This window comes from Anomaloglossus baeobatrachus, chromosome 4, assembly GCF_048569485.1.
Source record: "Anomaloglossus baeobatrachus isolate aAnoBae1 chromosome 4, aAnoBae1.hap1, whole genome shotgun sequence".
Taxonomy (NCBI): Eukaryota; Metazoa; Chordata; class Amphibia; order Anura; family Aromobatidae; genus Anomaloglossus; species Anomaloglossus baeobatrachus.
Genome location: NC_134356.1, coordinates 415843419 through 415854657, shown reverse-complemented (window position 1 = coordinate 415854657; position 11239 = coordinate 415843419). Strand labels below are relative to the sequence as shown.

Here is an 11239-nt window from a genome sequence, read left to right as displayed (position 1 = left end):
TCAAACACCTGCCAAAACATTGTATGATTTAAAACATCTCAAGACGCAAAAATGAACCTGTCACTTAGCTCCATATCCAGAAATTGAGAACGCTATGGGTCTCAGAAAATATCGGCAAAAGTGCATTATTTTTTTACTTTTTTCTCACCACTTAAAAGTAAAACTATACATGTTTGGTATCTATGAACTCGTACTAACTTAGGGAATCATAATGTCAGGTAGGTTTGTAAAAATACTGAACACTGTAAATATACACAAAAAACAATCATGCAATTGCACTTTGAAAAAAAATAAAATCTTAAATTTCACCGCAAATAGATTTTTTTTCCCCCAATTTTTCAGTAGAATATGGGGTGGAATGAATGGTATCATTCAAAAGTACAACTCATCCCGCAAAAAACAAGCCATCATATGGTTATAGTGACGGAAAGCCAAAAATGTTATGGTGCTTGGAAGAACGGGAAGAAAAACTGAAAATCACCCGGGGCTGAGAGAGTAAAATAATAGGTGCAGAAATTCTGCAACATCAAAAACTCACCAAAAGCTCATGATAGGAGCATAGTCTAAAGTTACACGTCAGATTTGGAAAAATTAGGCTGTCATTAAAGAAGCAAAACTTATTGCGCCTAAACCTTTGTAAATGCGGTACACATACTCACAGATTACCTTCTTCCTGGGTTTGTGGTGCTACTCTGGATCTCTTCTGGATCCTATGATTTGCTGGAGCACACTGGGGTCTATTTGTGAGCCAGAAGTCATTTTTTGTATGAAAGCCTATGCAGCCAGACACACGAAAAACAATGTGATCTGGCAAGTCAGAATACCCATCACATGACCTAGATGGGGCATGGAGGGCAGTGGGAAACTGTTGAGTAGATTACCGCACTTACACTACATGTATATTTGTACAGGTTTAGGCGAGAAAACGTTTTGTGGGAGTGCTTCCTTAAGGTCAAAACTGGCTTTGTGACAAAGGGTTTTAAATACTAAAGTGATCCAAGACAAAGTAGCATCGTTGACCATAACAAGTAATAAGCACTTCAGTTTCCATTAGAGTTTAGAAACGTAATTCCAATTGGCTATTATTGCCCTTCCAGTTTTTATTTGCATTCCATATGAATGGAGGATGTATACTTAAAAAGAAAAAAAAAAACAAAAAACAAAGAACAAAAGTCTAAATTCAAGTGTTTATTTCATAAACCATTCCATATAAAATATGTATCGTTGACTGAAAGAAGGATTTTCAAAAAGAAGCATTGTACAGCACTGAAAGGGTCATGTAAACACTGCTCATATTGTATCTAGCTTTAATTTGTTAAACATATATCTTCCACCTAAGAAGCACCGCTGGAGACATTGTAACCACTTCACTGCAATTGTATTTAAAAATATATTACTCAGTGATAATACTGAAATCACTATTCTGATGATATTCTCTATTCTCCAGAGATAAAATATAACACCACACCCTTATATTGCTGAGGTCACAGATGTCATAATACATTCTACTATTATCATAGGTCGCCAAAAATCCACAATATGTTCACTCCGGATAAGCCAAGATTCACTCTCCTACAAAAGGAAAAAAAAAATACAGGTGACTAAACAAAGATATAGTATAGCCATATACTAGATACAGTCAACATTATGGGTTACAGTTAAAAATTCTTAACAGCTAATTGTGATTCTGTAATCAATTCACACAATATTTTATTATGGCAGAATCCAATGGTTACCATTCTAGTAAGGGGCTCAAACACAATGTACCATAGGCCCCATACACTAATGGGATTGTCCCACAAAAAAAAAAATAAAGTACATTACAATCAATATATCTTGAATTATAATAAGTCTCACAATTGGATATGTGAAAAATGTTCTTGTGCAGAGATAATTTTCCATACATGCCCCTGCTATGTACTGTGTAGTGGTTGTGTCTGACCGTACAGGGACATGATTTGATCATACCACACCTCATGGGCCAGGGAGGAAGCACAAGAGAGGATGTAGAAGGATATATAGAGGATATAGAAAGCACAGCATGTCATCATAGTTGATTCTTTCTGTGAGGTAAAACATGTTTAAAAATAGTGAAGGTAATGTCTTACTAACAAAAAATTAACTGTGATCGCTTGCCCAGGAGATGTGGCATGATCAGACCATGTCCCTGTACATTCAGACACAGAGATTACACAGTACATAGCAGGGACACATTTATAAGCTTGGGAAAATTTATTTTTTTATTAACAAATCTAATTGCGGAAATTATTTTATTCCAAACATGTATTGATTAAAATGGACTTTATTTATGGGACAACCCCCTTAAGTATTACCAACATTTACCATGGGAGGTGTACGTCATATCTCTCTCTCTTGGTCAGTCTCTCTCTCTCTCTCCCAGAGCAGTGTGACAGCTGTGCAGCGCCAATGATCGCCAAGTATGAAAGAGAGGGGCAGACACCTACTGCCCTAAATGCCCGCTGGTTTATATAGCCCCTATGACGCTATGCAGCCAAGCCAATCACAGTAACACCACAACAAAGATGGCTGTGGCGTTACTGTGACGGCAAGCATCACATGTCTTCATTGGTTGGAAAACAGACGCCAGGAACTCAGAAATGAAAATGAAAGTATCGGAGCACATACGGTTTTATTCGTCAGATAGTGAATAGTGCCAATACCCCATTATCCATCGGATACCAAATAGTGGCCAATACATACGCTCATCCCTAATTAACATGCTAAGTCGGTCGGACTAATCGGGGGCTATAATGCCCTTGGGACTAGTCCCTGCGCTTATTAGGATAAGATAAAAGATCTTTACAAATACTTTGATATCTTTATCTATGCTAGTGTATACAGGGACGGTTAGGCAGGAATTAACAATATGAACCCAGAACTGCTCGTGGTTCTGGGTGCATATTGCACCTGACCAATTCCCTTTAAAGCAAATAGGGCACCAAACTCATCTTAGCAGGCCAAAAAGTGGTGCAGACAGCATTTTTTTTTGTTGGCCTAAAAAAAAAAATTGATCTTAAAAATAATGATTATTATAGAAAAATAAAAAAATGATCCATTAAATAGCCATTTGCTTTTATATAATTTGAAACATCCATTTTTTTGCTTACTAGTTCCGCTTCAGTGAGAATAGACCAAGATTTCCTGAACTAAACAGCCTCATAGGCACATATCAGCCTGTTGAATGTATCAGGAAAACTGCCGCTGGTTTAGAAATCAAGGTATTTACTGACAAAGTAAACGTAGGTAAAATGGAGGCAAAGGCTGTATTCAAATAATCATATAAATTGGACCACAATCTTTGGACTGGCCGCAGTTTTCCCGACCAGAGTGTGACAGCTGCACAGAAATATATGAAGCTTTCATGCTCTGTTTGGAAGAGAAGAGGCCCATCATTGCACTGCAATCAGATTTATACGGTCATCTGAAAGCACTCTAAGGCTAGGTTCACATTTCTGTTGTTTTAAATCCATCAGGTCCGTCAGCAATGGATGAGTTGTTTTTTTTTAGATGTCAACTGACGCAACGGATGTGTTTTTTACAGGATTCCTTTCACAGGAATCCTGTGAAAAAACTGATCCATCGCGTCCGTTACATCCGCAATGCGTCCGTTTTTTGACGGATCAGTCATGTTCCGTTTGTGTTTGGGACAGCCCAGTGGGTGTGCCAAACCTGCTGCTGGGCATGCTCAGTAGAGCATGACGGAATCCAGCGCTGGATACCGTTGTAAGACGGATTAAGACGGAATCCAGCACCATAGACATCCATTACAAGCGTGACAGATGGCGACGGATTCCTGCGCGGCACGTTAATTTTGACAGCCAGAAAAACGTTACATGCTGCGTTGCTCCCGCCCGGCGGTCAGTCAAAAAACGACTGACCGCGGCGCAGTGGATGCAACACAAGGTCATCAGTCGCAATCCCCAACTAATACAAGTCTATGGGAAACAACGGTATCCGCTAAACGGATGCCGTTGTTTACCAGAGCCGCGGATTGTGACTGATACATTTTAACGGAAATGTGAACCTAGTCTAAAGAGTATAATTTGTTTATGCACTACCTACTTATGGAAAAAAAAAATAAGTGATTGTGACTCTCAGAATAGCTCATACCTACATACAGTTACATAGGTTGAAAAAAGCCCTAGATCCATCAAGTTCAAACTTCCTCCACCAGTTCTACATTTTGTCCCCAAGTCACTTATAACCAACAATGTTGTGTGCACGGAGGAAATCATCCAGCTCTTTTTTAAAAGCTGTTATAGCATCTGCCATTGCTACCTCTTGTGGTAGGGTATTCCAAAAAAGTAAGAAATTTAGGGACGGTCATTTCAAAAAACAAAAATTACACTTACCCCAGCATTCCAGATTCTTTAGTCTTTATTATGTACAGAAACATTAGCAATGTATGGAACAAGTTGTTTCTCCCCTTAAAATATACAAAAAACACAAATTTATTGGAATAAATATATCATTATTTTGATAAAATAAGATATTAATGATGCAGAATGCATTAAATAAAATAGTGGCAGTCTAGACATTATTGTGGCTTCAAGAAAGGCATTTAGCCAACATGTGTAGTTAACTGTACAATCATTTATGCACAATGGGGTTCTGTAATTATGTGATCTAACACAGCTCTATAAAGATATCAGGAACGTAGGACAGGATATAACGATGGATATTAGTTATGAACCCCTTCCTGACATATGACGTAACAGTACGTTACCCTCTCCTCCCCCTCCCTGGGTGTTTAATCCTTTATATCAATAGTAATCTTAGATTAAAGAATTCGGAATACAAAATCCAAAAGGTAAATTTAAATAATCAAATTTTATTTCAAAATATAACAAAACAATAGCAGTAACTGAGGGACGTCAGTGTAGACAAAGAGTAGATCAAGAACTGAAAAAAAAAACAGTATGTGGAGGGATACATGTAGGCATATATTATTCATACAGTGCATCATCAACTCTGACAAAACCACTGAGTAGTCAGCTGTAGGATGTATTACACACATGCCTCATGCAAAAAAACACAAAGCTGGCACGTAACACGCATGATGTGGTCAAAAAGAGCACAATGTAATGTGTAATGTCAGGAAAGATCATGCCCACCCTCCGCCCTCCCGAGGAAGCTCAACGCAAAACGTGTGTTGGGTCCCACGGTCACCTCTTCCCACTACAGGGTACAATGGGTAAGCAGGATCTTATGTTATAATTTCATTGATCCCCTTCTTTCAAGAGCTATATTTTTTTTATTTTTCTGTCAATCTTGCCACATAAGAGCTTGTTTTTTTGCAAGACAAGTTGTACTTTTAAATGAAACCATAAATTTACCATATAGTGGACTCGAAAACAGCAAAAAAATTCCAAGTGAGGGAAAATTGCAAAAAAAAAGCAATTGCACTATTTTTTTTTTTTAGATATTTTATTCGCTGTGTTCACTATATGATAAAACTAATGAGTGGATATGATGCCTGAGGTCGGTGCGAGTTCATAGACACCAAACATGCATAGGTGTACTTTTATCTAAGGGGTTATAAAAAATTCAGAAGTTTGTCCCAAAAACGTGGCAATTTTTGACTCCATTTCCGCAACCCGTAGCGTTCTCATTTTTCAGGATCTATGGCTCATTGATGGCTTATTATTTGCGTCTTGAGCTGACGTTTTTAATGGTACCACATTTGCACAGATGCTACGTTTTGATCGCCTGTTATTGTATTTTGCATATAAATTGGAATGATCCAAAAATGTAATTTTGGCGTTTGGAATTTTTTTTACCACTATGCTATTTACCGATCAGATTAATTGGATTCAGATTTCCATAGATTGGGCATTTTGGAACGCGGCGATATCAAATGTGTATATTTTGTAACCCTTTAATTTTCAATGGGGCAAATCAGCAGACATGTGCGGGGATCACCACCGGCTTACCTCAGCAGCAGGTGGTGATCACCCCTTCATGATTTAGGATGTACCGTTATGTCCTAGATTGTGAAGGGGTTAAAATGAACAGTTTGGCTTTTTTTAGTGTGATGGATGTGTGTACTATATCCTACAGCAGACTACTTAGTGGTTTTGTCAAAGTTGATGATACACTATGAATAATACTATATACCTGCATGTATCCCCCTATTATGTATTTTGGGAGTTCTTGATCCAATCTTTTCCTACATCCAAGCCCCTTATTATACTTTGAAATAAATTTTTAATTTTTATTTAAATTTACCTTTGGATTTTGAACTCCGAAGTCTTTAATGTAAAAACCATATTGCTTTGGAGTTTATCCTTGTTTTTTATTCAACTATTTTTCAATAGCATTTTTGTTTCAGAAGATATGAATTCTATCAATAGCGATTGCAGCATTTAGAAGGCTATGAGAGGAATGATTAACAGCTGCGGGTAGATCTCGGATCCGCCCGCGGCTGTTAGAGGCTCTTGATGGCTGATTAAAATCAGCTATGAAGTGTGGGGAAAGATGCGCGCATCAAAGAAGGGACACTGCCAATGACAAATATACATCATTAAATCGAGAGAAGGGGTTGAAAGGTAATTTTTGAGGAAATAAGGTTAAAGCTGGAATTACTGTTAACTCCATCTGCAGCCAGCTATGTAGTACGATACTTAGAGGCTGTAGAAGCTAAATATTTTCAGTGGAAACCGATTGCACAGATGACTTCATAAAAATTCTATTCATTTAAATAAAAACAAAAGAAGGGAATTTTGTTACTTACCGTAAATTCCTTTTCTTCTAGCTCTTATTGGGAGACCCAGACGATTGGGTGTATAGCACTGCCTCCGGAGGCCACACAAAGCAATTACACTAAAAAGTGTAAGGCCCCTCCCCTTCTGGCTATACACCCCCAGTGGGATCACTGGCTCACCAGTTTTAGTGCAAAAGCAAGAAGGAGGAAAGCCAATAACTGGTTTAAACAAATTCACTCCGAGTAACATCGGAGAACTGAAAACCGTTCAACATGAACAACATGTGTACCCGCAAACAAACCAAAAATCCCGAAGGACAACAGGGCGGGTGCTGGGTCTCCCAATAAGAGCTAGAAGAAAAGGAATTTACGGTAAGTAACAAAATTCCCTTCTTCTTCGGCGCTCTATTGGGAGACCCAGACGATTGGGACGTCCAAAAGCTGTCCCTGGGTGGGTAAAGAAATACCTCATGTTAGAGCTGCAAGCAGGGCCGGCTCCAGGTTTTTGTGGGCCCCGGGCGGAAGAGTCCCAGTGGGCCCCATCCACACGCAGACACACATACGTACACATACATATACATATTTAACGACAAACTCACAAAAATACATATAGAACTGACACATCTATACAGTCATATACACTGACATACATAGATACACATCATACATGCATACAGACAAACACACACAGCTCTGCTGGATACATACATACAGACACAGCGCTGCTACATACATACACACATAGCTCTGCTATATACATACACACCTAGCTCTGCTATATACATACACACATAGCTCTGCTATATACATACACACATAGCTCTGCTATATACATACACACATAGCTCTGCTATATACATACACACCTAGCTCTGCTATATACATACACACCTAGCTCTGCTACATACAGACACAGCGCTGCTACATACATACACACATAGCTCTGCTATATACATACAGACACAGCGCTGCTACATACATACACACATAGCTCTGCTACATACACACATAGCTCTGCTACATACACACATAGCTCTGCTACATACACACATAGCTCTGCCACATACACACATAGCTCTGCTATATACATACACACCTAGCTCTGCTATATACATACACACATAGCTCTGCTATATACATACACACATAGCTCTGCTATATACATACACACCTAGCTCTGCTATATACATACACACATAGCTCTGCTACATACATACACACATAGCTCTGCTATATACATACACACCTAGCTCTGCTATATACATACACACATAGCTCTGCTATATACATACACACATAGCTCTGCTATATACATACACACATAGCTCTGCTATATACATACACACCTAGCTCTGCTATATACATACACACCTAGCTCTGCTACATACAGACACAGCGCTGCTACATACATACACACATAGCTCTGCTATATACATACAGACACAGCGCTGCTACATACATACACACATAGCTCTGCTACATACACACATAGCTCTGCTACATACACACATAGCTCTGCTACATACACACATAGCTCTGCCACATACACACATAGCTCTGCTATATACATACACACCTAGCTCTGCTATATACATACACACATAGCTCTGCTATATACATACACACCTAGCTCTGCTATATACATACACACCTAGCTCTGCTATATACATACACACCTAGCTCTGCTATATACATACACACCTAGCTCTGCTATATACATACACACATAGCTCTGCTATATACATACACACATAGCTCTGCTATATACATACACACATAGCTCTGCTATATACATACACACATAGCTCTGCTATATACATACACACCTAGCTCTGCTATATACATACACACATAGCTCTGCTATATACATACACACCAAGCTCTGCTATATACATACACACCTAGCTCTGCTATATACATACACACCTAGCTCTGCTACATACATACACACATAGCTCTGCTATATACATACACACATAGCTCTGCTATATACATACACACATAGCTCTGCTATATACATACACACATAGCTCTGCTATATACATACACACCTAGCTCTGCTATATACATACACACCTAGCTCTGCTACATACATACACACATAGCTCTGCTATATACATACACACATAGCTCTGCTATATACATACACACATAGCTCTGCTATATACATACACACATAGCTCTGCTATATACATACACACCTAGCTCTGCTATATACATACACACCTAGCTCTGCTATATACATACACACCTAGCTCTGCTATATACATACACACCTAGCTCTGCTATATACATACACACCTAGCTCTGCTATATACATACACACCTAGCTCTGCTACATACAGACAGAGACAGACACGCGCGGCTCCGGGGGGGGCATAAATCGGGGTTGGGGAGGGCACATACCGCTCAGGTCACGGAGGAGAAGGGGCCCACACAGCGCCGGAGGGACACGCTGTGCTGGGGGTCGCTGGCTGGCACTGCAACTCTCATCTGTGGGACTGAGCAGGATGCCGGTCTGTAGCTCCGCCCACAGATGAAGTTCAAACCAGGAAGTCTGCGCGCCTTAAAGAGACGGCGCCGCAGATTCCTGCCGAGGAACTCGGCGCGGGGACCGCAGAACTAAGGAGAGTGGGCCCCGGCCAAGGTGCACCAGAGCTGACGAGGCCGAGTGGGCCCCCCCGGCTCTCCAGGGCCCCGGCATTTGCCCGGGTATGCCGGGTGCTGACGCCGGCCCTGGCTGCAAGACAGCCCTCCCCTACGGGGAGGCAACTGCCGCCTGCAGGACTCTTCTACCTAGGCTGGCGCCCGCCGAAGCATAGGTATGCACCTGATAATGTTTGGTGAAAGTGTGCAGACTCGACCAGGTAGCTGCCTGGCACACCTGTTGAGCCGTAGCCTGGTGTCGCAATGCCCAGGACGCACCCACGGCTCTGGTAGAATGGGCCTTCAGCCCTGATGGAACCGGAAGCCCAGCAGAACGGTAGGCTTCAAGAATTGGTTCTTTGATCCATCGAGCCAGGGTGGCCTTAGAAGCCTGCGACCCTTTGCGCTTACCAGCGACAAGGACAAAGAGTGCATCCGAACGGCGCAGGGGCGCCGTGCGGGAAATGTAGATTCTGAGTGCTCTCACCAGATCTAACAAATGTAAATCCTTCTCATACCGATGAACTGCATGAGGACAAAACGAAGGCAAAGAGATATCCTGATTAAGATGAAAAGAGGATACCACCTTCGGGAGAAACTCCTGAATGGGGCGCAGCACTACCTTGTCCTGGTGGAAGACCAGGAAGGGAGCCTTGGAAGACAGCGCTGCTAGCTCAGACACTCTCCGAAGAGATGTGATCGCTACCAGAAAAGCCACTTTCTGTGATAGTCTAGAAAGTGAAACCTCCCTCAGAGGCTCGAAGGGCGGCTTCTGGAGGGCAACTAGTACCCTGTTCAGATCCCATGGATCTAACGGCCGCTTGTACGGGGGAACGATATGGCAAACCCCCTGTAGGAACGTGCGCACCTTAGAAAGTCGTGCTAGACGCTTCTGAAAAAAGACGGATAGCGCCGAGACTTGTCCTTTAAGGGAGCCGAGCGACAAACCTTTTTCTAACCCAGATTGCAGGAAAGAAAGAAAGGTAGGCAATGCAAATGGCCAGGGAGACACTCCCTGAGCAGAGCACCAGGATATGAATATCCTCCACGTTCTGTGGTAGATCTTAGCAGACGTGGGTTTCCTAGCCTGTCTCATGGTGGCAACGACCCCTTGGGGTAAGCCTGAAGACGCTAGGATCCAGGACTCAATGGCCACACAGTCAGGTTCAGGGCCGCAGAATTCCGATGGAAAAAAGGCCCTTGGGACAGTAAGTCTGGTCGGTCTGGTAGTGCCCACGGTTGGCCGACCGTGAGATGCCACAGATCCGGATACCACGCCCTCCTCGGCCAGTCTGGAGCGACGAGTATGACGCGGCTGCAGTCGGATCTGATCTTGCGTAGCACTCTGGGCAAGAGTGCCAGAGGTGGAAACACATAAGGGAGCCGGAACTGCGACCAATCTTGCACTAGGGCGTCTGCTGCTAGAGCTCTTTGATCGCGAGACCGTGCCATGAAGGTTGGGACCTTGTTGTTGTGCCGGGACGCCATTAGGTCGACGTCCGGCCTTCCCCATCGGCGACAGATTTCCTGAAACACGTCCGGGTGAAGGGACCATTCCCCTGCGTCCATGCCCTGGCGACTGAGGGAGTCTGCTTCCCAGTTTTCTACGCCGGGGATGTGAACCGCGGATATGGTGGAGGCCGTGGCTTCCACCCACATCATAATCCGCCGGACTTCCTGGAAGGCTTGCCGACTGCGTGTCCCCCCTTGGTGATTGATGTATGCCACCGCTATGGAGTTGTCCGATTGAATTCGGATCTGCTTCCCTTCCAGCCACTGTTGGAAGGCTAGTAGGGCAAGATACACTGCTCTGATTTCCAGAACATTGATCTGAAGGGTGGACTCCTGCTGAGTCCACGTACCCTGAGC

The 11239-nt window shown here is 42.4% G+C and overlaps 1 protein-coding gene across 1 annotated transcript in view; it reads right to left on the bottom strand.

Annotated features, from left to right (window-relative positions):
* Positions 1-1175: 1175 nt before the first annotated feature.
* TMEM209 (transmembrane protein 209) overlaps positions 1176-11239 on the bottom strand; it is a 156648-nt gene continuing 146584 nt past the window's right edge. The window contains exons 14-15 of the mRNA XM_075342614.1: positions 4374-4447; positions 1176-1572 (exon numbers count right to left, since the gene is read on the bottom strand). Coding sequence (XP_075198729.1) covers positions 1515-1572; positions 4374-4447 — 132 coding nt within the window. The 3' untranslated portion in view covers positions 1176-1514. The remainder of the gene's footprint in view (positions 1573-4373; positions 4448-11239) is intronic.